The sequence below is a fragment of the Rhinopithecus roxellana genome, chromosome 17 (assembly GCF_007565055.1).
Source record: "Rhinopithecus roxellana isolate Shanxi Qingling chromosome 17, ASM756505v1, whole genome shotgun sequence".
Taxonomy (NCBI): Eukaryota; Metazoa; Chordata; class Mammalia; order Primates; family Cercopithecidae; genus Rhinopithecus; species Rhinopithecus roxellana.
In genome coordinates this window covers 1,107,379-1,133,705 of record NC_044565.1, presented here as the reverse complement: position 1 = coordinate 1,133,705, position 26,327 = coordinate 1,107,379, and the positions used below count along the sequence as shown (strand labels likewise).

Genomic DNA, 26,327 nt, shown 5'->3' with positions numbered 1-26,327 from the left:
CTCAGTTTCATTTGCTTTGAAAAACAAATCATCACTGTTCAACTGTATACAGAATTGATGGTAAAATGACTGAATTCATGTCATTTTAGGAGAGTGTTCAGTGCTCTCGTGCACACTGAATGCTTTAAATGGTGAGGTGGCTTCACAAAGGTTTCTTCTACAATTTTCATAACCTAAGAGTCTCCCGATTGGTCTCTCTTACCTTTATTACAAAGTTTAACGGAAATCCCCTAAATTCTTAGGGCCCGCCGCATGGAGGTGAGGGGCTTGTGAGGGGGGATGTCCAGACCTCTCTGCCGCTCCCTGGAGCCTGCTCAGGTCAGGTGAGGAGGACACACTAGCCTGGGCCTGTCACCACGACTGCTCTTGTTTTTATCCCCTGGACTCCCTGCTGCACAGAGCTGTGCAGGAGGGCTGGCCCTTTGCCTAGTCTCAGGTGCTCAGCCCTCCCCTCCTCTAGAGGCTGCCCTGGCTCCAGTGGGGCTGGGGGTTTCCTCAGCTCTACCACCACCCCATCCTCTGCCCTCAGCCTCAGGGAAACCAGCTTCCTGCCACCACTCCTGGGACTCATCTGCCACCCCCTGGCTGCATCTTCTGTCCTGAAACTCCAGGTCTGGAAGAGGTGCTCCACCTGCAGGTCCTGGAGCCCTGCCAGAGGTTTCTGGAGATGCTGGTTGACCCAGCCTCTTGGGGAAGAGGGGCAGGTGCAGGGCTGAAAGAGCAACCTGGGGGTGGAGCCCCAACCTGTTTATAGGATCGCGGCTCATCAAAGGCTGGCAGATTCACGCTGGTCCCATCCCATTGGGACCGTCGCTGCCACCCAGCCAGAGAGCTAGCATCTTGGCAAGGGCTGGGCCTGGAGTGAAGCTGGAAGGGCTAGCATGGAGAGTCTGTCACCTGGGGGACCACCTGGCCATCCTTACCAGGTAATAGTGTCTGCAGAGCATGTGGGCACCAGTCAGGGCAGGCCTGGGGCCAGGGTGCTTTCTGGGAAGTGTGAGAGCTGGAATCAGGGTGATTTCAATCTCTACCAGACTGGGCCAGAGGGCGAGGGAGTCTGAGATTTGGGATGCAGAGTGGGTGGGGTGGGTGGGCAGCATCTGTAGATGCGGGGACTGGGAAACATGAGTCTGGTCAGCAGAGCTTCCTTTCGCCACCACAAGTGACCGCAGCAGTGCCCTTAGGGACCACCCCCCCACCAACATCGGAGAACACAGTGGCTGCGTGTGTCACAAAAGGAGACCCACCAGGTCCACAGCCCCATCACCACAGGCCAGCAGACTTCCTGGAACTGGCTGGACTCCTGGGATCACCCTGTGTGTCTCCGGAGCTCTGGGGGCCCAAATCCCCATCCACTGCCAAGTATTTACTAGGCCCAAGAGCTGGGGGGCTGCACCCAGGCCAGGGAGGCCTGTAAACTGCTCGCACCCACCTCTGTCATGTGTTTCTCTAAAGCCCAGAGTTGTCATCCTCTGCCAGGGACCAAGGCCAGCAGGGCTGGCTCCTGGTCCGGTGCCCCAGGTGGTGGCCAGGAATGAGGCTAAGTGTGCCAAAGTCACTGTCACCTACAGGTGACTGGGCTGACAAATGTCCTCCAGAAGCCTCTGGGTTCGTCATCAATTAAGGTGGTATTTCAGATGGGAAGATCTTTCAGAAGGGAAGGTGACACCCCTATGCCCTCAGGAGAAAAGATTCCTATCAGTTAATTATGTCGGTTAGCTCAGTAATCATATTAGTCAAATCTGTGACAAATCTATGAATATCTATTAGTCAGATTAGACAAATCTATGAAAATCTAGTGTCTAGATATCCTAGATATCCGTGGGGCAATGAGGGAAGAGTTGCATGCTTTTCCAAAGAAGCAAAGTCCTGGGAAGGTAGAATAGACGGGCTGTGAGCTCTGGCCTCCAAGTTTGAATTCCAACTCTGTCCCTGATAACTCTGTGACCTTGGGCAAGTTAGCCTCTCTCAGCCTCAATTCCCTCATCTAGAAAACGGGAGGAAATGGGAGTACTGTCTTTTGAAGTTGTGGGAGGATAAATAAAGTTACAATGGGTAACATGCTTAGTACAGTATTGTCACCCTACGGAAAGACACCAGAGAAAATGATCTCTAACTATGTTGTGTTTACCCTGGAACGATACATGACTGTGGCTCAGAATGTGCCGAATGACAGGCCGCCAGGGCAATGGTGAGGGAAGGGGAAAGGGAAGCTTTCACTGGAAAAAAAGGGGAGGCTCACAGAAACTGCTTGGAAACAGAATTCACTGGTTCGGGAGGCTCAAAGCCAGAATTGTCAGTTCACTGGTGGAGATGCTGTTACTGGGCGCATGTGTGTTTTGAGGGCATCTTATCTGAATTACTGCAGTCCTAATGGATGTCTAGTGATAAACGTTGTCAGCTAATCTCCCTGGCGAAGGCTGTGCCCCTTCCCCCTTTTCCCTCAGCCTGCTCAAGGTCTAGCTCCCGGGTAAAACAAAAGCCTAAGTGTCAGCGATTTCGGAGCCTGAGTCTGCCCCACACCTGGAAAGCACCTCACCTCCAACTGGCATTGGCAGGACTGAGTCCCCAGGACCAGGGGCTGTGCCCAGGGGTTCCACCTCTCTTCTCTCTGACCTTCTGCATTGCCCCACCACAGGGCACTGGTGCCAGCAGGGGACAGGGCGGGTCTGCTCATTTCCGTCTTCCTGCTGAAGAGGGACTTTGGCATGAAGATGCCGAAGGATGCGTGAAGGATGTGAAGCTGTTTTCTGTGGGGTTTGCAGAAAGTCCTTGGAAACAGCTCTCATCTCAGACATGTAAACATGAGCTCCGCTCTTTCATGCGTTCCCAGCCCTAATTTGTCGGGGTCTGACAAAACTGATTTCATCTTGGTATCTGCAACATTCACAGTGCCTGGAAACATGACAAATACTTAATGAACAGTAGAAGTAATAGTAGTTACTTAAAAACTTCTTACTTTATTCCTAAGCAGCCTGCAGGCATTAACATTCTAAGGCTCAGAATACTATGTGAGGTCAGAACTGTTATTATTTGCACTACACATAAGGAAACAAAGGCAAAGAGAAGTTTAATGACTCGTCCGAGGTCACACAGCAAGTAAGTGGCAGGGCCAGGGTTTAAATCCAGACAAGCTGGACCCAGAGTCTGCCTTTAAGCCCCCAATGTCGTAAAGACCAGATATTGTAATCATTGTCGCAATAATACCATGTTCTGGGCACTCCATGTTAGCGATGATCTTAGAGACGAAGAGAATTGGGATTTCTCTCTAGGGAAAATGACCTGCCGGGGAATGGGCTTTCTGACGTTGAGGAGCTCTCGGTGATGGGAGGGAGAAATGAACTACGGTGCTTAAATCCGGGTTAGTGACTGGCCAGACAGTGAGTAACTGGGGCCATTTCTTAGTAGCCCAAGTGGCTTTAGAGCAACCCCCAAGCTGTGGACCTGTGGAGTGTCGGCCTGGCCCCGGGGAACAGGGGAACGAGGCCAGGTTGCCTCTGCCCTTCCCCTGTCTTGTCTTGGAGTGGGACATTGAAACTCAACACCCTGCAGGGCCCCGGCATCCCAGCCATCACCTCCCTGTGGCCGGCAGTGGTGGAGTCTGAGTGAGGGGAGGAAATGGAGCTAGATGCCCCGAAGTTCATAAAATCTCTGCTGCTGACAACATCTATAAGGCTTAAGGTTTATAGAGTTGACATGTTGCTGGTGCCACTGGAGTTAATCCCCAAGAAGACAGAAACAAGTCTACCTTGCTCAGGGAGGTCATGTATGCTCTGCTGGAAAGCTGCCTGGAATGATAGGGATGTTGGCATGGAACCGCAGAGAGGAAAGATGCAGGGGCAGGGCCACCAGGCATATGGTTTTGCCGTGGCCCATGGTCCTTTATGGTTTTGGTGGTGAGTGGAGAGTCAGGTCCCCATGGATGCTGAGCCAGCCCCTAGCAAGCAGCATCTGTGCAGAGCAGAGACCAGTCCTTGTAGGCACCGAGAACTTCCAACCACATGCATGGAAGTGGGTCTGGTCATGGGAGAGCGCAAAGCAGGAAACAGCTCTGGTTTTGCCACAACAGTCTCCCAGCTATGCGATGTTGAATGTTCACTGTGCAAACACTGCACTGCCTGTTGGCTCCCTCAGGATCAGGGAGGAGCAGGTGAGGGGATATAAGGGTCTGAGACAATCATACTTACTTAGTGGGGAGTCTAACCTGGTGGCAGAGCCGCTGAGTGGCAGAAGCTCCAGCAGGGTTTTTTTTTCTGGAATGAAGGTGGTCTGTGGGTTCTTCAGCGGGGCCGCCATACTGCGTGGCTCCTGCGTTTAGCATTTCATAGGCCTTCATGCGCCTGGTGCCCCTTGGGGGTCCTGCCACCCTGTGGCCCAGCAGGGTCCCCTCCTGGCTGGGGGCTCCCACTACCCCACTCCCTGGCACAGGCAGTGCTCCTTCCTGATAGCCCCTGTTCTAACGGACCTTCTGTACATGGGCTCTTTCTGCTGTGGCCACGTGCCCCATAGGTGGTCCTCCTAGGAAGGCTCCTTTCCAAGAGGATGCAAGGCCAACAACCTTCCTTGGTGTCAGCCCACAGGAAAAAATGCCATTTGCCCTGCCAAACCCATTTGAGTAACTTCACATCGAAGGGGCTTATAAGAAACCTGTGCTAGGCACCCAGGAGAAGCCGTGCAGCAGGGCATAGGAAGAACAGAAACCCCAGGGCCCTCCTGATCCTGGCAGTGCCAGGGACCTCAGCAGTGGGGTGGGGGGACACCCCCAGTGCTCTGTCCCCAACAGGTCTCAGCCACGCCCCACTGGCCATCCGCTTTCCCTCCTGCCACCTACTCTCTGTTCATCTTCTCCTCCAGCTTCTGCCCACTCAGCTGCTTCTCCCTCTTACCTGGGCTGTCTGTGGCTGACATGGCCTCATCAGCATCTTAATACATAGTGGCCTTTCACCCACAGCACCGACTGCTCCCTACAATGGCCCAATGCTCCTGGAGTTTCCTCATTCATACGCTTTACAGTGCAGATTGCTGAGATCCAGGGTAGCACCTGCGGACTGGGCTGCCGAGGCTCAGCCTCCCTTAAGTCATGTGCCTGCTTTCTGTCCGGAAGGGCTGAGAGGTGGGCAGTGCTGGCAGTAGGGTCACCAAAGGTAGCCCTTGTTTTGCCAAAGGGCTGCCCTCCCTGCGAGCTCTGGGAAGGGCTGACATCTAACTGAGCTATGTGGTGGCCACTCCTCAGACCTCAGTTCCTTGCTCTGTCCACTACCCCATGTTTCTCTGTTCCTGAAGGGGAAAGGGTTCCACAAATCCCACCCTGGGTGGGCTGCTATTCCCTGACTGCTGCAGCCCAGAACCATGACCCCAAAGATAGAGGTGGACAAAGGCTCTGTGGTCCCCAGAGGGTGTCTCAGAATGCCTGGCAGCGGTCGGTGTCAGCACCACCAAGTGCCAGGAGAGTGGTGAGGGGTGTCGGCAGCCCGGTGCAGCACAGCAGCTCCAGGCATAGGGAAGGGAATGTGGGAAGGACTCTGGAGTTTGATTTTCTCTCCAGCAGGAGGCCTCTGGCTGCTGGCAGCTCACCGTGAGGGTCCTGGAGGCACGGAACCTGAGCAGGGCCGACCTGTGTGAGTCAACGCCCTGTGCGCTCTGGCGGGAGCAGGGAGGACCGGATCCCATGGGAAGGGCCAAGATGAGCACCCTGGGGCTGGGCTGGGTCACCTGTGGTGACCAACAGGGTCTTGAAAGGAAACTGGCATGGCCCGTGGAGAGGGGTGTGAGGAATCCTCCCTCACAAAGTCTTCCTTAACCTTGGCAGTGAGTGAGGCCGACCCTTACGTGATCCTACAGCTGTCAACCGTGCCTGGAATGAAGTTTAAGACCACGACGCTCACCGACACCAGTCATCCTGTGTGGAATGAGGCCTTCCATTTCCTTATCCAAAGTCAGGTCAAGGTGAAGGCCGGGGACTCCTGGCCACTTCCCTGTGAACAGGCCGGACCCCCATGCGAGGGTTCCTGGGGTCCAGCATGCTTCCTCCGGGGTTGTCAGAGAAACTCTCAGGAGAAGGGGGTCTCTGTGGCCTGGCCCGTCTGTGCTGTGTGCAAGGGAATGTATGAAAGAATGAACATGGTCCTTTCACCAACTGGCTGTGAGACTGACTCCCACAAGCTGGGTTCCTCTCGAAGCCTAGCTATGAAACAGAGACAGTAAGAGCACCCTCCTGACTGGGTCGTGCTGTGGGGTGAAATGAGACAGTGCGTGGAAGACCGTGGAAGGTCACCAGCACATACCTTAGGGTGCAGCTCAGGGAGCCAGAGAAGCCAAGGAGAGAGACAGAGACACAGACAGAGAGAGAGGAAGAGAGAATTCTTTGACAGACTTTTATGTGCTTTGTTTTGTTTTTGTTTTTGTTTTGAGACGGAGTTTGCTCTTATTGCCCAGGCTGGAGTTGAATGGCACGATCTCGGCTCACTGCAACCTACGCCTCCCAGGTTCAAGTTCAAGTGATTCTCCTGCCTCAGCCTCCCGAGTAGCTGGGATTACAGGCACCCATCACCATATTCAGCTAATTTTTTTGTGTTTTTAGTAGAGATGGGGTTTCACCATGTTGGCCAGGCTGGTCTCAAACTCTTGACATCAGGTGATCCACCCACTTCAGCCTCCCAAAGTGCTGGGATAACAGGCATGAGCCACCATGTCCAGCTCAGAATTTTATGTTTGATAAAAACAAAAATTAGAAGGAGGAAATTTGAAATTTAATAAGATTTCCTTACATTTAAGTTTTACAGTTTTTTTTTTTTTAATTTTGAAGTGCAGAAGAGTGGGGGCATAATAATCTTCTCTGGCTCTAGACATCAAGTAAGGGCTCAACAGAGGTGAGCTACTCTCGCTATGAGCAGGTAAAATGCTAAGTCACTGTTCCTGGTTCCTAGAATGTTCTGGAACTTAGCATCTATGATGAGGACTCAGTCACGGAGGATGACATCTGCTTCAAGGTTCTCTATGATATCTCAGAAGTCCTCCCTGGCAAGCTGCTCCGGAAAACCTTCTCCCAGAGTCCCCAGGTGGGTGGGGAAGTCCTCGTGGGCCCCACTTCTTCTGACTCCAAGCTGAGGAAGTTGCTGTTTCTCCCACCTGTTGGGAGACTGCTGGGGTGAACTCATTCACAGAAAATCTAAACCCCTTCCAGAGATATTTGCATTTTAATAAGCAAGGAGAAGGCTTCACTTTACAGTTACAGGCTAAATCACCCAGTGGAGGAATTTTAGCCACCGGTGGCAGGAAGGCTTTGGGAGAACTTCCTAACACCCCTCAAAACACAGCTCAGCATCCATCACTCCTGCTGGTGGTGCCAAGGCCTGCTTTGTGAAGGCCTTACCTGCCTTCCTGCTGCAGCCTGGGGGTGGGGACGGCAGAGTTCGGGGGTCTGGGCCCTCCTCAAGAAAAAGAAATGGGTCCTGCACATCATGCCTCCTTTGGCTGTGCTCCTTGTCTTCCCCTTCAGTCTTGCCCCGAGTTGTGGGACCTCCGAGGGAGGGAGACCGGTTCTCTGCAGACTTACTAGCCACGGGCAATGTGGGCAGGTAGCCTCAGTTTCCTCGTCTGTAAATTGTAAATAATTGTACTAACGTGCCTCCCTTAGAGACTGCTTGAGAGGATGAGATGACACCTGTAAAAGAACTGTGTCAACTCTGAAGCAATAGGTATGTGCTGATGACGTGCTCATCCTCTCTGATTTCAGGGAGAGGAGGAGCTGGATGTGGAGTTCCTGATGGAAGAAACGTGAGTAATGTCACACAGCCCAGGGAGTGTCTCGGGACTCAGGCTCTGTCTGAGGAAATGGCCCTGACCTAGATCTCCCTGTGGTCAGTCTGCCTGACTGTCCCTCATCTCCTACCTCTGCCAGAGAGGTCGGGTGTGGGGTGGGGCTTCTCTTAGGGAACTGCAGAGAGGAAGGCCGATGTTTTCAATGCCTGCTCTCTCCCCTCCCCTCTCCTCCTGCAAAGCATCTCCCCTTCCCTCTGAACCTTATCCAGGACCTACAGAGCTCTCAGCATCAACCAGGGAGACCCCACATGGGCGGGAGGGGGAGGTCAATGCAAGAAGCGTTTGCCTTTGCATGGTTTGATTTTTCCAGGTCGGATCGCCCAGAAAACCTCATCACCAACAAAGTCCTTGTGGTAAGCACTTGCCCCAGGCTTAGGGGAGGGGCCCCAGAGCAGACACTTGGGGAGGGAGGGCAGCTGCCTGGGGTGTGGACCAGCAGGGACAAGGAAGGGGCAGGGCTTCGTGGTAAAACCACCCCTGGCCTTCCAGCCAAGTGGCCACCTGGGGCTGTGGGTCTTGGAGGGGCCTGGAGCTAAGGGGCGTATAGAGAGAGGGGAGGCAGGGCTCTGCTGAGAGGAGGTTCTGGCCCACAGCTGTTCGGGGTGCTTCCGGAAGGTGTTTAGTCACCTGCGGTGAACTCATAGTTTTAGGGATTGACTGAGCGCTTCCCTGGGAAGTGGTGAAGAAATCAGGCAGGCCAGGCCCACCTTCTGGTTGTTCATGTTGAGGTCACCGAGGCTCAGAGGGAGCTCCCAGGGCGGTGTGCTGCCGACCTCGGAGACTGGATCCTAGAGATCGGATCCAGGGTTCAGGCAGTTCCTACTTAGGACGGGGAGAGTCCCCGACAGTGCTCCTAATCGCGGGCTCACGAAGCTGCAGTGAACAGAAATGGCCGCAAGGTGGCAAGCGGGTGACGCTCTAGAAGCTTTTATCACAATGTCCTAGACCAGTCACACAGTATCCCAGACCAGCAGCACAGACCTGGGAGCAGGCGGGTCCAGGGTCATGTGCGAAGGCACCTAGGGCCCAGCATTTAAGCTCCCAGGGGCTGTTTGATGGGCGGGTATTACTTTTAAAAATACACATGAAAATAAAGTCAAGCCAATGGCACTGCCTCTTAGGAGGTGATGGAGACACGCAGCAGGTAGGCAAATTCAGTGATTGTGTGGAGCATGGGTGGCGGCCATCTGCTGGTATGCTTCACAGATAGCACACAGAATCCCTTGGCAAGGCCACGGGGGCCTGGCCTTGTCAGTGTCCCCAGTTAGGCCACAGACAACAACCAGGAGATGTTCTGAGTGTTTCTCCGGCACCCAGTCCACCCTCCTGTGGACGGGCGGCTCGCTTAGATTATTTGGAGTTGTGGTAGAATATCTCCTCCAGCTCCAAGCCACAGGGAAACAAGAGAAGAAAGAGCTGTATCTGAGGGCTGGGCGCTCTAGGAGGTTTTGGGAGTTTGGCAATGCCAGGAGAGCTGGTGGGGAGGTATGGAGCCGGGGCCCGCCTGCCTGCTGGGGAGCATCAAGGGTCAAGGGTCTCTGCAGCCAATCCCATCCTGAGTCCACACAACTCCTTGTGTGTGTGGTGGATTTGAGACAGTGGGGCTCAAGAGGGTTGAGGTTGAGGGGACCTCAGCTTACCCTGCAGAGGCCCCTGCCCATGATGTGGTCTTCCCCAGGCCCGAGAGCTGTCATGCCTGGATGTGCATCTGGACAGCGCAGGTAGCACCGCTGTGGTTGCAGGTGAGACCAGTTTAGAAGCAGGCCTGGACTCTGCGTGGACGTGGGGGTGAGGAGGATTGCTGGGAAGCCTGCACAGGGCGGGAGGCCAGCAGCAGGATAGAGCTTGCCTCTCCCTTCTCACCAACATGGCACAGAGGGCCATGGGTCTCCTCTGGGCAGGAGGGTCCCCTGACCTGGGGGAGAGCATGTTGCAGAAGGCAGGAGTCTGGGGCAGGGGGACTGTGGGCCCCGTGGACTGGGAAGGGCCCTTTTCAGATAGCCCAGGCTCCCAGGCATCCTCTGAGTCCAAGTGGTGGTGCTGCTGTTCGAGGTCCGAGCTGGGGTTCCGGGCTCTTGTTCTCATGCTAACCTGCCCGCTCTCTCCCTAGATCAGGACAAGTTGGAGCTGGAGCTGAAGTTGAAGGGGTCCTATGAGGACACACAGACATCCTCCCTGGGCACAGCCTCTGCCTTCCGCTTCCACTACATGGCAGCCCTAGAGACAGAGCTGAGTGGGCGCCTGAGGGTAGGTCTTGGCTCTAGACCTCATTTGCAATCCCAGGCTTGGGCAGCTCCAGCTGCTGCAGGCCCCTCCCTGCTTTCCCTGCCCACCAGGGCCAAGGCCCCTGTGGCCTTGTCAGCCTCCCTAGTTAGGTACCTCACCCTTGGCAGACATGGAGGACCACCAGGGGCCAGCGTGGTCGTGTGGTTGCTACACCATATCAATCTTTGAATCCTCCAGCAGCCCCTCCAGTGATACCCTTAGAATAAGACATGACGGCCGGGCACAGTGGCTCAAGCCTGTAATCCCAGCACTTTGGGAGGCCGAGGCGGGCAGATCACGAGGTCAGGAGATCGAGACCATCCTGGCTAACCTGGTGAAACCCCGTCTCTACTAAAAAATACAAAAAAACTAGCCGAGCAAGGTGGCGGGCACCTGTAGTCCCAGCTACTCAGGAGGCTGAGGCAGGAGAATGGCATAAACCTGGGAGGTGGAACTTGCAGTAAGCTGAGATCTGGCCACTGCACTCCAGCCTGGGCGACAGAGCGAGATTCTGTCTCAAAAAAAAAAAAAAAAAAAAAATAAGACATGACATCTGTGCCGACAAGGCCCTGCACAGCCTGGCACTCGCCCACCTCTGACGCCTCATTTTGTTCCACACTCCCCCCATGCATGATGTGCCAGCCATCCTTGTCTCCTCTGTCATTTCCAACATGCCAGGTGCTCTCCTGTCCCCCACTGGCTCCTTCCAAGACTGCCTCCTCCTCCTCCTCAACATCTTAGCTCAAATGGTGCCTCTTCAGAAGGTCCTCCTTGACCCCCACCTCAAATAAACCCCACGGACTCCACCTTTGGTTGCATTAGAAACTGTCATATCACACCACTTATTTCCTTCATGACATTTACTAACATCGGTCCATTACCCATGTCTTCATAAATGTATACATGCTATTCAGTGAGAACAATGCCTTTCAACTACATAAATGTTAGCTCTTATAATTTTATAGTTATGATACTTATCAATATTATAATATTCTGTATTATCAGGCAGAGACTATGTCTGTCTGGATTACAGTCTGGATACTCAGTAGGGATTTGTTGAATGAATGAATGATGCTTTCCCTCCAGAGCTCCACAAACAATGGCTGGAATGGGGACAACTCAGCTCAGAACCTCACTGTGCCCCTGAGGCCCTTGATCGGGAAGGAGGTGACCATGGATGTTCCTGCTCAAGATGTAAGTGGCCTCAACTGGATGGGAAATGACAGTAAGAATGAAGATAAGGCTGGGCTCTGTGGCTTAAGCCTGTAATCCCAGTACTTTGGGAGGCTGAGGCAGGCAGATCACCTGAGGTCAGGAGTTCGAGAACAGCCTGGCCAGCATGGGGAAATTCTGTCTCTACTAAAAATGCAAAAATTAGCTGGGCATGGTGGCACATACCTGTAATCCCAGCTACTCTGGAGGCTGAGGCAGGAGAATCGCTTGAACCCAGCAGGCGGAGGTTGCAGTGAGTCAAGATCGCACCACTGCACTCCAGCCTGAGCAACAAGAGTGAAACTCCATCTCAAAAAAAAAGAAGATGAAGGAGCCCAAGGCCCCAGGGGATACCCATGTGCTGCTTAGGGGTCTAGGAGGGTCTGAGCAGGGTCTCTGGCTTTGATTTCAGGTCCCAGGAGTGAGGCTGCAGCTCAAGGCAGAGGGCTGGTAAGGGACATTCACATCTGTGGGGACAGTGAGAGGCGGGCATGCAGGAGGGGAGGGCTGTGGACAAGGGTGGTCCTTGAGATCGGAGGAGGGGCTTCTCTGGCAGCTCGCTATGGGCTTGGCCAGCCGGTGGCTGAGCTATGCAGGTATCCCCTGACCCCTGTATCCTCCATTGACACAGCTCCAAGGAGCTGGCCGTGCACCTGGGCTTCAATCTGTGTGCAGAGGAGCAGGCCTTCCTGAGCAGGAGGAAGCAGGTGGTGGCCAAGGCCCTGAAGCAGGCCCTGCAGCTGGACAGAGACCTGCAGGAGGACGAGGTCTGGGGGCACAGGGAGATGTGTGTGCAGATATCCTGGACTGGCCATAAGGGAGTACCTGATTCCTATGCCTCTCCAGAAACTCCAGTCAGTGGAGAGTGGGCATATGTGGGGAGACATGGGAGCGTGGGTGGGCTTTGGGGATCTAACTCCCTTGGGAGCTCCATCCTGGGCTGAGAGCCGTTGCTTCCAGAAGAAGGCTGAACCTAGCTCTGACCCTGACTCTATCAGGCCTCACCCATGTGGGCCCTGGAGACAGGGAGCGGGGCAGGGCTTTGGGTGACACAGGAGGCAGCTGGCCCCTTTCCTTGTTAATCCAGCCTGTGTCTGTGTGTGGTCCAGGTACCCATCGTGGGCATCATGGCCACAGGAGGAGGTGCCCGGGCCATGACCTCGCTCTATGGCCACCTATTGGCCCTGCAGAAGCTGGGCCTGCTGGACTGTGTGACCTACTTCAGTGGCATCTCTGGCTCTACGTGGTGAGGATCCGGGGGGACTGGATGGCAGAGATGATCAGGAGCCATAGCAGGGCAGAGTAGACACCAGAGGGACCCTCTGTGTGGGGAGGCCAAGTAGGTGTGAGCAGTGTGATCTGATAGGAGCCAAGCAGCTTTCCCACAAGGGAGGAAACAGACATTTACAGAAGCCCTGCCGTGAGCAAGGCGGTGCGGGAGGTGCATTCCGGATGTTACTGAAGGGCTGTGAGGTAGCTGGCTCAGATGCAGCTGGGTCTGAGTCCCGGCAGCACCACTTACTGGCTGGCTGACCCTGAGCAACTTATCTCCTCTGATTCTCAGTTGACGCAGCTCCAAACAGGGGCAATCATGGCACACACCGCGTGGGACTGGGGTTGGGGGATCACCCAAGTAAAGCACTTAACTTAATGCCCAGCACAACCAGGAGTTCCTAATTGGTAGCTCTTTTTATTGTTCATTGTTATTATTTCATTTAATCTTCACCACACTCGAGGTAGATTCTCTTATTGTCCATTTAAGACTGTGTAGACATTGAGGTCGAAATGCTATTTTCCTGTGAGTCTTATTGAAATGTGACTTTAAGGAGTAAAAGAAGAGGAAACTCCTCAGAGGAGTTTAGGTGACAGCTGTTGACAAACACAGTGTGAAAAGGCTTCAGGACAGGACCATGAAGATGGGAGTGGGGTCCAGAACTGGGCTGTCCAGTACAGTAAGCCATGATGGTAGCCAGTAGCCACATGTGGTTATTGACCACTTGAAATGCAGCCAGTCCACATTGAGGTGTGTTATAAATACACAGTGAAGGCTGGGCGCGGTGGCTCATGCCTGTAATCCCAGCACTTTGGGAGTCTGAGGCGGGCAGATCACGAGGTCAGGAGATCGAGACCATCCTGGCTAACACGGTGAAACCCCATCTCTACTAAAAATACAAAAATTAGCCAGCCATGGCGGTGGGTGCCTGTAGTCCCAGCTGTTGGGGAGGCTGAGGCAGGAGAATGGCGTGAACCCAGGTGGCGGAGCTTGCAGTGAGCTGAGATTGCGCCACTGCACTCCAGCCTGGGCGACAGAGCAAGACTCCGTCTCAAAAAAAAAAAAATACACAGTGAATTTGGAAGACTTAGTTTGAAAACAAAAATAGAAATTACATCAGTAACTGTATTGATTACATGTTGAAATGATAATTTTTGAATATAGCGATTAAATAAAATATTAAAATTAATTTTACAGGCTTGTATATCTTTTTAATGTGGTTACTAGGAAATTTAAAATTCCGCGCGTGGCAAACATTGTATTAATATTGGACAGCGCTGGTCTAGAAGGAGAGAAAGCCCTGAGATCCGCTTCCCAGATCGGCCGAGCCTTGGCGGCAGAAGCCACGTGCCAGGAGAAGCTGCAGGGTGGGAAGGAGGGGTTGCAGCGCCCCATGCTGGGCTTCGGGCTCCTACTGTTCTGTCCCCTCGTTCTCCCAGGACAATGGCCCACCTGTACGGGGACCCTGAGTGGTCGCAGAGGGACCTGGAGGGACCTATCCGATACGCCCGGGAGCACCTGGCCAAGAGCAAGCTGGAGGTCTTTTCCCCGGAGCGCCTGGGGAGTTACCGCCGGGAGCTGGAGCTGCGGGCTGAGCAGGGCCACCCCACATCCTTTGTGGACCTGTGGGCGCTAGTGCTGGAGTCCATGCTGCACGGCCAGGTAGGGCGCCTGAGCACGTGGGGAGAAGCGTGTGTGCACCGCGGGGGCAAAGGCAGAGCGCCCAAGCAGCGGACACGCGCATGCGCATTTTCTGCAGCGTGGAAGACCCTGTGTTTTAGTGTCTGCCTGACTTTGGACTGCTGCCTTTCTGAGTTAGCAGATTCTTTAATTAACTGCTATAATAACAGAAATTTCTGGATCTCCCAAAAGCTGGGAATGAGTCAGTGTCAAAGTCAGTCAAGCAAACAAAGCTTTTGTTTTGAGTGGGTAAGATTGCTAGAACCAGTTTTATTTATCCAGCAATATGAAATGTACTGTTCTTCTTCATCTTCAGGGTAGTGTTAAAAGCACAAACTCTGGAACCAGATTGCCTGAGTCCTAACCCCACTACCTCTTACTAGCTGTGTGTCCTTAGGCAAGTTATTTAACTTCTCTGTATCTCCGTTTTCTGATCTGTACAATGGGGATAACAACGGTTCTTAAGTTACAGAGCTGTTCGGAATACTCAGTGATACCTCAGCATAGAATAAACATGAAGTATCAGCTATTTTTCTTTATTCTAACAGCATCAAGACAAAACTAAACATTCATTTTTTTAAAAAATGACAGTGCTCCTTGAGGGAAAGCTTAGTAAGTTAACTGCTGAACTTTACACTGATACAATTATTAAAATCAGCTATTTTTCCACACTATTGTTTTACCACACATAACTATCTGAACAAAGTTTCAAAAGCATTTGAAACAATGAAAAGACAAAACGTATGGAAAATATTAGTAGCAGAAGGACTCATCTCTATCTTTGGGTCAGGAGTTTGATCAAGTATGATTATCATGGGAGGGGAGGAAGAAAAATTGGTTAATGAGTATAAAAATAAATTTATATAGAAGGAATTTAAAAAGAATGATTATTGTGTAAACTAACCAAAAATGAATTTGCGTTGAATTTTTTTCTTTAAATATTTTTCTTTTTTTTTTTTTTTGAGGCAGAGTCTCGCTCTGTCGCCCAGGCTGGAGTGCAGTGGCCGGATCTCAGCTCACTGCAAGCTCCGCCTCCCGGGTTTACGCCATTCTCTTGCCTCAGCCTCCCGAGTAGCTGGGACTACAGGCGCCCGCCACTTCGCCCGGCTAGTTTTTGTATTTTTAGTAGAGACGGGGTTTCACTGTGTTAGCCAGGATGGTCTCGATCTCCTGACCTCGTGATCCGCCCGTCTCGGCCTCCCAAAGTGCTGGGATTACAGGCTTGAGCCACCGCGCCCGGCCAAATATTTTTCTTACCGGTTAAGTACAACACTGCTTAGAAACTACCGTCTTTATTTTTTTTATTAGTTATAAATATTTATTATGCAAATCTCAATCTTTACTTATTATGAAAATCTTCACACCTAAGACATTGAATAAACCATAATGACATAATGAATATGCATGACCTTACCAACCAGCCTATGAAATGAAATATTACAGATACAGTTAAAGCCCTTTGTATTCCCTCCCCAGTCCTATTTCCCTCCTGCCCCCAGGGGCAAACACCATCCTGAATTTAGGTTTATCATCATGTTGCAGGGCAAGGGAGCGTCAAAACTGGGGTTCCACCCATGGAGGTTCTTGGCTTCCCTCAGGAAGAAATTCAAGGGCTAGCTGGTGGTAGAAAAACAGCTTTATCAAGAGCACAGTGTTACAGCTCTGTGACTGCTCCTGCAGAGCAGAGCACCCATCAGCAGTGTGTCCAGAGCAGCAACTCAGGGACAGTTCCACAGTCACATTTATACCCATTTTTAATTACATGCAAATTAAGGAGTAGGTTATTCAGAAATTTCTAGAAAAAGGGTGGTAACTTTCAGGTTGTTGCCGGGGCATGAGTAAACTGTCATGATACTGGTGAGCATGTCTTATGGAGAGGTGCTTTCAGCCTTTCCCTGTTTCAGCCAGTCTCCAATCTGGTTCCAGAGTTGAGCCCCGCCTCCTATCTCTTTCATGTCTCAGAGATTAGACCCTCCTCCTTAATCTTTTTTTTTTTTTTCTTTTGAGACGGAGTCTTCCTCTGTCGCCCAGGCTGGAGTGCAGTGGCCGGATCTCGGCTCACTGCAAGCTCTGCCTCTCAGGTTTACGCCATTCTCCTGCCTCAGCCTCCCGAGTAGCTGGGATGGGACTACAGGCGCCTGCCACCTCGCCCAGTTAGTTTTTTGTAATTTTTAGTAGAGACGGGGTTTCTTGATCTCCTGACCTCGTGATCCGCCCGTCTCGGCCTCCCAAAGTGCTGGGATTACAGGCTTGAGCCACCGCGCCCGGTCCCCCTCCTCCTTAATCTTAACAGGGCTGCAGAAGGGTGAAAATCTGTCTTCTGTAACTGCTTCCTGCTTATGTTATGGGCATAGGCCCTGGCCAAGCACCAGAGGAATAAAAATCTCTGGATACCCGATCTAAGGGGCCCATAGGCAGAACACTTTAATTCTCCTGGTCAGTAGGCAAGATGGATTGGAAGCCTTGTACCAGCATTGACTTTACCTGGAACTACTGTAATCTAAAAGACACAAACTTTACTAAGAGGTTAATCAAGCAAGGGCCAAAGATTAGTAATAAAAAGATAGCTCTCAAAGGTTCTAGGAGAGGTAAGAACAAGGTGAGACTTGAGAAGGCATGTTTGATTATGTAACCAGGGCACTGATCCCAACTATATCTGTTGATGTGATGTATCACATTTATTGATTTGTGTATGTTGAACTATCCTTGCATTCCTGGGATGGATTCCACTTGATCAATGGTTAATAATCTTTTTGATATGTTGCTGAATTTGGTGTGATAGTATTTTGTCAAGAACTTTTGCATCTATGTTCATCAGGGATCTTGGCCTGTAGGTTTCTTTTTTTGTTTGTGTCCTTATCTGGCTTTAGTATCAATGTAGTCCTGGCCTTGGATAATGACGTTAGAAGTATTCCCTCCTCTTCAATTTTTTCGAATAGTTTGAGTAGAATTGGTATTAGTTCTTTAAATGTTTGGTGGAATTCAGCAGTGAAGCCATCAGGTCCTTGACTTACGTTTAATGGGTGACATTTTATTACTGGTTCAATCTCATTGCTTGTTATTGGTCTGTTCAGCTTTTCTATTTCTTCATGGTTCAATCTTGGTAGGTTGAATGTCTCCAGGAATTTATCTATTTCTTCCAGGTTTTCCAGTTCACAAATTTTAACATATATATCCTTAAGAAAAATATGATACTATTTGCATGAACAATTTTGTACAAGTCTCCTTGTACACCTGCATTAGAGATTCTCTAAGCCTCCAAGATACATACCCAGTAGTTAAATTGTTGGGCCACTGGGTTTGTGCACCTTCAACTTTCCTACCTATTGCCAAACCATTCTCCAAAGGAGTTGTGTTAATTCACACTCCCACTACCAGTGTATAATAGTTGCTTTTTCTCTATGTCTTGGGCAGACTTTTAAATTTTTGTTTAACTATGGGGTGTGAAAGGAACATTTATCATTGAGCATTTCTTTGAATTTTAGTTAGACAGTTTATGTTTTTAAGTACATTTATCATTTGGGCTTCCTCTTCCATGAATTACCCATTCAAACCCCTTTCCATTTTCCTGTTTAATTTGTCTTTTTCATATTTTTTTGCAGGAATTCTTTGTATATTTTTGATGTGAACCCTCATCAGTTCTAATGGTTTTAATGCATAATTTCAGTATAATCTAATTTATCATTCTCCTTTATGGTTTGTATTTTGGGGATACTTCCTTTTCCCTCCACCAAAGTTATAAAATATCTTTCTATACATTCTTATAAAATTTTTAAAAGATTTATTTCTTATTAATAGGACTTTAATCCACCCAGAATTTATCTCCAGGTATCATGTGGCTAGGGATCCAACTTTGCTTTTTCTCACGTTAATAACAAATTGTCCCAGTCTCATCTACTGAATTTTTTTCTCCACTGATCTGCATTGCTAGTTCTGTCATATATCAGGTTTCATATATTTTTCATATATTTATATTCCCGGGACTCTTCCTGAGTGCCCTATTCTGTTCCAACAGGACAGATTCTCTATCCCTATGTCAATAGCACACTGACTAAAGTTTTGTGATAAATCTTGGTATCTGATAGGCCAAGTTACCAGTCTGCTTGAATTCTTCTTCAGTATTCTCTTGGTTGTACTTACCCCTTTGCTGTTTCTTTCTCTCCCTCCCTTCCTTCCTCCCTCCCTTCCTTCCTTCCTTCCTTCCTTCCTTCCTTCCTTCCTTCCTTCCTTCCTTCCTTCCTTCCTTCCTTCCCTCCCTCCCTCCCTCCCTCCCTCCCTCCCTTCCTTCTTTTCCTCAGAGTCTTGCTCTGTCACCCAGGCTGGAGTGCACTGGCACAATCTCGGCTCACTGCAACCTCTTCCTCCTGGGTTCAAGTGATTCTTGTGCCTCAGCCTTCCATGCACCTGGGACTACAGGCATACACCACCATGCCCGGCGAATTTTTGTATTTTTAGTAGAGATGGTTTTTCACCACTTTGCCCAGGCTGGCCTTCAACTCCTGGCCTTGAGTGATCCACCTGTTTCAGCCTCCCAAAGTGCTGGGATTACAGGTGTGAGCCACTACACCTGGCCTGCTGTTCTATTTATATGATAGAATCACCTAGTCATGTTTTGTGACAAATGTTGTTGGGATTTTTATTGAAATGGCATTGAATTTATAAACCCAACATAATTACTAGAAATATTTTCATTTTCTCACTATGTGCTATGTAGTCTTTGGATCTACTGTTTAAGTTCATATTCAGTTTTGATGGTGTTGTGTTTTAATAACTGACTTTCCTGCTGGGTGGCAGCAGTTAGTTACTATAGAATGGGAGAATCTTGTTTTAACAGTTCCGTTTACAAGGTGCTAGAAAATGCAGTTTGATTCTAGGCTATACAGCAGACTTTTATTTAATTACCATTGGATCCTCCAGTAATGACTTAATGCATGGTTTTGTGTGTAAGCTTTATAGACATTTTTAGAAGACAATTTTTTAATTGTTCACAAAAATAGAAATGCTTGTGGTATTATTAGATACCTATATATTCTTAAAAATGAACCTGAACAACATAGTGAGACCCCGTCTCTACAAAAAATTTAAAAATTAGCTGGGCGTGGTGGCACACACCTATAGTCCTAGCCACTTAGGAAGCTAATGCGGGAGGATCGCTTGAACATGGGAGGTTGAGGATGCAGTGAGCTGTAATCATGCCACTGCATTCCAGCCTGGGCTTTAGAGTGAGACTCTGTCTCAAAAAAAAAGCACCTATGCTATTTTTAAAATTTTGTCCCAATAGGAAAGGTTTTCAATTTATTATTTTTTTCTTCTGTTTATCATACCTTACCTCTTAAAGCTAACATTTATTGTAGACTTTATAAAATAATATTTTATTCAGGCAATTTTAGTGTCTATTTCTAATTTTTTATAGATGTTAGATAAAAACAGGTATTTATTACCTCTATAATGTAATAATCTAAAGTACCAAAAGTCACTTTACAATGTCAGAAAATATAACTCCATTTATGACAAATCACAATTTCATTAATATTAATGAATATCATACCCTGAAACTTTGCTCAGAATGACTTTATTAGCCTACATACATCTTTCTTTTTTTTTTTTTTTTTTTTTTTTTTTTGAGACGGAGTCTCGCTCTGTCGCCCGGGCTGGAGTGCAGTGGCCGGATCTCGGCTCACTGCAAGCTCCGCCTCCCGGGTTCACGCCATTCTCCTGCCTCAGCCTCCCGAGTAGCTGGGATTACAGGCGCCCGCCACCTCGCCCGGCTAGTTTTTTGTATTTTTTAGTAGAGACGGGGTTTCACAGTGTTAGCCAGGATGGTCTCGATCTCCTGACCTCGTGATCCGCCCGTCTCGGCCTCCCAAAGTGCTGGGATTACAGGCTTGAGCCACCGTGCCCGGCCAATCTGCGGGTTTTTAAAAGGCAAACTCCAAAGTGACTTCTGACAGGCTGATTCGCAGTGGAGACCCAGAGGTCCGCATGCTTCACATGCTCTCACGTGTACACATTCACTGAGTCAATCTGATGGTAAGGGCTGCTGGGGCAGGTTGGGAGCCTCTAGAAATAGACACTCTTCAGCTTGGAGAGCCCAAAGGAAGGATGACATTTTCGTGGTACATGTACTGCCCAGTAGAAACAGCCCAGGGCTGAAGGCATCAACCTCAGCTCTGGTGGCAGAATCCTTCCCAAGGTGGTGCTCCCGGCACGCAGCACCATTAGCCTTGCTGGTGCTTGGGAAGAGCTCCATTTGCAACTCTAGTTCAGCATAGAATGAGGTCTTTCTGTTCCCCTACAATTCAGGGAGGCTTTGTGGAGGCTCCCCCAAAAGGCAAGCTATAGTCGTTGCCATCAAGGAACTTGGGCCACGGATGGTGCCTCACGCCTGTAATCCCAGCACTTTGGGAGGCCAAGGCAGATGGATTGCTTGAGCTCGGGAATTTGAGACCAGCCTGGGCAACATGGTGTAACTCCATCTCTACAAAAAATACAAAAATTAGCCAAATGTAACTTGTAGTCCCAGCTACTCTACTCAGGAGGCTGAGGTGGGAGGATCACTTGAGGTTGCAGGGAGCCAAGATTGCACCACTGCACTCCAGCCTGGGTGAGAGAGTGAGACCCTATCTCAAAATAAGATAAAACAAAGACAGAGCTTGGAGCTCTATTGAACAGGAATTAAGAACAGAAGGCAAGAATAAACAACGGGGTACAACCTCATGTTGTGCAAAGCCAGAAATAAGAGGGACAATGAGGGGGAGGCAAGGATGTAAGGAAAGCATTCAGGAGGGGCTGAAACTTGAACTGCATTAAGGAGAACCTAGAAGAGGGGGCAATCCATCCCTGGCGTAGGCTTCAGTATATGCTAAAAGGGCATTGCTATGTCCTTTCTGCAAAGCAATACGTGTATATGTGCATGTGTCCTTGTGTCTGTGTGTCAGTATCCACACCCCTTTCACCCTTAAACCCACGAAGATGGGCCTGGAAGCACTGCTGGCATTGTAGTCCCTGTGAATGGCCCTCGCTGGAGATTGACAGTACACAGCCTGCATGCTCTGTCCAGCGACCCTGCATCTAGGGCTGGTCGGAACACGGGGGCATGAGTGGGAACTGACCCACATATGGTCCCCAGATCCCACGGGAGGAGGTGCCACTTCACCCCCAGCCTGGTCCCCCATCCTGCCCCCATCCTGGTGGAGCCGCTGCCTCCAGGACACTCCCAGCCTTACTTAGGCCCTGATGCCCTCTGGCCCCAGGTGATGGATCAGAAGCTGTCAGGACAGAGAGCCGCCCTGGAACGGGGTCAGAACCCTCTGCCCCTCTACTTGAGCCTCAATGTCAAAGAGAACAATCTGGAGACGCTGGACTTCAAGGGTATGGTTCTACCCACTCCCCCTTCCTCATACTCCACCCTCCAAATCCTCTGCACCCCAAGAGTCCCCAGAGAATTCATGCTGGAAGCTCCGCACAGATTGCCCAACCTTCCGTAAGGGCGGTGGTGCTGAGGGACTCAGGGCCACTCTCTGTGCTTGGGAGTGGGGAGTGCTTGAGGGTGTGGACCAAGGCTGGGAAGGGTGTGGTCAGCCCAGGAGTACACGTTCCTCACATCTGCTGCATTGGCGCCAGGCACAGCGGGGCTCGGGCCTGCTGGGGGCAGGGGCAGTATCTTTGGCCAGAGCTGGGGCTTCCGTAATCCACTCCCCTCGCACTCCTGCCTCTCCCTCCCACTCCATTAGAGTGGGTTGAGTTCTCCCCCTATGAGGTCGGGTTCCTGAAGTACGGAGCCTTCGTCCCTCCTGAGCTCTTCGGCTCCAAGTTCTTCATGGGACGGCTGATGAGGAGGATCCCGGAGCCCCGGATCTGCTTTCTGGAAGGTGAGAGTGGTGGCTCTGAAGGCCCTGGGCAGCCCTGGGCCAGGCGTCTGAATGGATATGGGTCCTGTAGCTCAGGTGGGGCAGAACCTCAGGACGAGGCGGAGGGGTAGGTGGCGGGGGGTGGTACATGGTAGGGGCAGCCTTCTCCCCACCCCCATTTTCCATCAGCACCCGAGGGTGGGGCCGCTGGCTGGGGCCTGAGGCCGACCTCTCTTGGGGTTCCCTTAGCCATCTGGAGCAATGTTTTCTCCCTGAACCTGCTGGACGCCTGGTATGACCTCACCAGCTCTGGGGAGTCCTGGAAACAACACATCAAGGACAAGATCAGGAGCTTAGGTGGGAAGGGTGGGGGCGCTGAGGGGCCTGGGGTGATGCTGTTCCTTCAGACTCTGCTTGCGGTGTGCGGTGTCTGAGGGGAAGAAGTGAGGGGAAGAAGGGACCAACGTCTGTTTCTCTGGCTTCAGAAAAGGAGCCCCTGACCTCCTTGGAGACCTCCTCGTGCCTGGAGGCCTCGTGGCTGCAGCCGGGCACGGCGCTGGCCCAGGCATTTAAAGGCTTCCTGACCGGCAGGCCCCTCCACCAGTGCAGCCCCAACTTCCTCCAGGGCCTCCAGCTGCACCAGGACTACTGCAGCCACAAAGGCTTCTCCACCTGGGCAGGTCAGGGCCGCGGCCGGGGTCCTTAGGTCACAAGGTTGGGCCTCTGGGTGGTGTGGCAGGGACTGGCTGAGGCCTAGGAGGTCAGCATCCATTTCTGGGGTATGGCCTGGAGAAGATCCCCTTGGAAGGTCTGGGGAAGGACTGGTGGCATTCAGGGAGTGACCCAGAGGAGAGAAGGGGACATGGATGACCTGTGGCAGGGTGGTGGCCTCTGACCATCCTGCAATTCCCACCAGACTGCCAGCTTGACTCCATGCCCAGCCAGCTGACTCCCCAGGAGCCCCAGCTCTGCCTGGTGGACGCTGGCTACTTCATCAACACCAGCTGTCCCTCCATGTTCCGGCCGGGCCGCAGGCTGGACCTCATCCTCTCCTTCGACTACTCTCTATCTGCGCCCTTTGAGGTACCCTGGTCACCCCAGGGGAACCCCTCTGCCCTGCCAGGCCAAGCTCTAGAGGCGAACAGCAGGGCCACTGACCTACTGCCCCACACCGCCCGGGTCCCGAAGGGAAGGAGGGGTGTCAGGCCTTGATCTGCTGGCTCCTGCCAGGGTCCTCAGGTGGGAAGGGCTATGGTGGTGCAGGGGCCTTGGGCTCCCAGGCCAGGTGAACAGAGAGGGACTTCCCCACACCTACTCCAAAGAACAGCTGGACAGAGCTGAGAGGAGACCCTAGCATCTCCATGTCCATCCCCCAGACCTCCCCTGAGATGCCGTGCAAATGCAGGTCCCCTCTCGGCTCTGGGATTTGAACAATCCAGCAATAGCAATCCAGAGTTGGGGTTTGGGGGGCTGGAGGTAGGCCTGTGCCCCACCTAGAGATTTCAACCAAGCAACATTGCAGACCACCAGAGTCCTTGGACTCCCCCTGGGTCTCCCTCTGAGTCACTCTGCAGCTTGGCCTGACCACAAACAGGACAGAGCCAGGCTGTTGTCTTGACACCGGGGCAGCTGGTGTGTGCTGGAACTGGCCCAGCACTGACCTGGGCCGGGCTGGTTCTCTCCGGGCCACCTTCTCCCCACCAGGTGCTGCAGCAGACAGAGCTGTACTGCCGGACCCGGGGGCTGCCCTTCCCCCGGGTGGAACCCAGCCCTCAGGACCACCAGCAGCCAAGGGAGTGCCACCTCTTCTCAGACCCCACCTGCCCCGAGGCCCCGATCCTGCTGCATTTCCCGCTGGTCAATGCCTCCTTCAAGGACCACTCAGCCCCCGGTGAGGCATCCCCTCCCAAGCACCCAGGCTGCCTGGCCCCTCAGAGGCCTGCCCTGGACCCCCCGCTGCCCAGCAGAGGGAAGGGAAGTGAGTCTGCCAGGAGAATGCTTCAGGATAGGCCCATCCAGGCCCACCCCGACCTTAGAGCCCACCCTGGCCTCCTTGCTGATGCCCACATCCCTGCAGGCCCTCTGTTTGCAGGGTCGCTATGCAGTGGTCCCCTTCGTCATGACGCCAGGCTCCTGTGGCCTTCCACCTGCCCTAGCACCCCCAGCTGCCTGGGGCTCCTCTGCTTTCCTGCTCTGTGGGGGACTCAGTTGGCCTCTCCATCATCCTTCCCCAGCGCAGGCTGGGCCCCTTCTCAGGGAGATGGGCCTCTTCTCAGGGGCTCCCGAAATTTAAACCCCCATCGTATTCCTTCCTATCCTCTCTTCTCACCAACTGGTCAGAATTTTATTTCCTTCTGGTGGGAAAAACTCATTGCCGTCTTTGTGCGATATTCCCAGCTTTCCGGTTCCCACCGTCATTCTAGATCTCCCAGCTTTCCTCTGAGCATGCTCAGTCCACATCTGAGAATTCTAAAGAACCTTCATCTCTCAGCAAGTTCTCGCTGCCCCCTTGTTTCCACTGTGAGTTCTAAGAATCCGTTCACAAACCCAGTTGACTTTCCTCTTCTGTCTGTTTCCACCTTGCCTCGAAGCAATGTACAGACATGTGGGGCTGCCAGAATAGCCTAAGGAGTGTCACGCTGCAAGGCAACGAAATATGAAATTGTATTTTCTACCACCAGATAGTATGCTTCCAAAGAGCACCCTGCAACCCACACTTACATCCCTGGGCAAAGGACACAGAGAGCTGGGAGGAAAGCAGGGGCTCCTCCAGTGGGGGCAGCCCTCCCTGTGTGCTGCTGCCAGGCTGTGGAGACCCCGGTGTTCTGCTCCTGACACCCCTCTCACCCCTGGGCAGGTGTCCAGCGCAGCCCCGCAGAGCTCCAGGCTGGCCAAGTGAATCTCACCGGGGCTACCTCCCCGTACGCCCTGTCCAACATGACCTACAAGGAGGAAGACTTCGAGCGCCTGCTACGGCTCAGCAACTACAACGTGCATACCAGCCAGGGTGCCATCCTGCAGGCCCTGAGGACCGCACTGAAGCACCGGGCCCTAGAGGCGAGGCCTCCAGGGGCACAAACCTGAGGTTGCTCAGAGCCCCCAGGACCCTGAGGGCCACAATCTGACCCTCCAGGGCCTGCGGGCATAACCTGATCTGCAGCTGGACTCAGCCACAGGCCTTCCCGGCTGGAGTTCTGGGCGCTCCCAGGCCTGGGTGGCCTCTGCAGCTGGTCTCACTGCCCAGAGGGAACTGCATCCAGTGCAGAGTTCTCCCTTATGTTCATGGCTGGCTTGAGAGGAGTTGAAAATAACTTCGCCAGGCCAGTGTGTGGAAAAGCTGGTCCAACCAGGCAGACTTTTACACAACAATTACTTCCATGCCTGAGCAGAATAGATTTGAGGTGCAAGCCGGAGGCGGCAGATCAGGAGTAGGGAGAGGAAGGATAGGGGATGCCTGACCTGACAGGTGGCTTCAGGCCTCAGGAATCACAAGACATCCTGAACACATTGCCTCCCGGTCTTCTTCCTGCTCCTCCTCCTCTCCTCGTCCTTCTCCTCTTTCTCCTCCTGCTTTCAGTATACAAGTCTTGTACTTATTTAAATTTATTCCTAAATATTCTATTCTTGTTTATAAGTGGAGTTATTTTCTTAATTTCATTTTAGATTATTCATTGCTATTTTGTAGAAATACAATGGATTTTTAAATGTTGATCTTGTATTCCGCAATCTTGCTGAAGTTGTTTACCGGCTCTAATACTTTTGCAGATTTCTTAGAATTTTCTGTAGAGAGATCATGCCATCTTCAAATAGAGATGGTTTTGCTTCTTCCTTTCTGATCCGAATGCCTTTTATTTATTTTTCCCAATTGCCCTGACCAGTACAATGATGAATACACGTTTCAAGAGCAGACATCTTGTCTTGTTCCTGACATTGAGAGGAGAGCATACGTCTCTCACCATTTAGTGTGATTTTAACTGTGGGTTTTTCTTAGACATCCTTTATCAGGTTGAGAAAGTTCTCTTTTATTTCTAGTTTATTGAGTGTTTTATGATGAAAGGGTGTTAGGTTTTGTCAACTGATTTTTCTGTGTCTATGGGCATGATCATGTGGTTTTGTCCTGTATTTTATTAATGTACTCTATTGCATTAATTGGTTTTTGGATATTAAACCAACTTTGCATTCCTGGGGCAGTTTCCATTTGATTATGGTATATAAACCCTTTTTTT

At 51.4% G+C, this 26,327-nt stretch overlaps 1 protein-coding gene across 1 annotated transcript; it reads left to right on the top strand.

The window, feature by feature from the left end:
- The first annotated feature begins 785 nt into the window (after positions 1 to 785).
- Positions 786 to 26,236, top strand: PLA2G4D (phospholipase A2 group IVD). Its single transcript, XM_010369071.2, has 20 exons — positions 786 to 926; positions 5,546 to 5,618; positions 5,810 to 5,946; positions 6,927 to 7,058; positions 7,736 to 7,776; positions 8,132 to 8,174; positions 9,500 to 9,563; positions 9,932 to 10,068; positions 11,173 to 11,280; positions 11,711 to 11,748; positions 11,930 to 12,065; positions 12,408 to 12,544; positions 14,011 to 14,233; positions 21,505 to 21,622; positions 21,985 to 22,122; positions 22,351 to 22,458; positions 22,587 to 22,781; positions 23,018 to 23,184; positions 23,806 to 23,992; positions 24,959 to 26,236. Exons 1-20 carry the CDS (start codon positions 882 to 884, stop codon positions 25,183 to 25,185), a joined length of 2,454 nt encoding a protein of 817 aa, XP_010367373.2. The 5' UTR covers positions 786 to 881; the 3' UTR covers positions 25,186 to 26,236.
- The last annotated feature ends 91 nt before the right edge of the window (positions 26,237 to 26,327 follow it).

Bases quoted from the DNA above. Each gene is read 5' to 3' on its own strand.
- PLA2G4D (XM_010369071.2), top strand. From the start codon at position 882: ATGGAGAGTCTGTCACCTGGGGGACCACCTGGCCATCCTTACCAG. The intron at 927-5,545 runs GTAATAGTGTCT...TTTTCTCTCCAG, and splicing joins CACCTGGCCATCCTTACCAG to CAGGAGGCCTCTGGCTGCTG. The intron at 21,623-21,984 runs GTATGGTTCTAC...CCACTCCATTAG, and splicing joins GGAGACGCTGGACTTCAAGG to AGTGGGTTGAGTTCTCCCCC.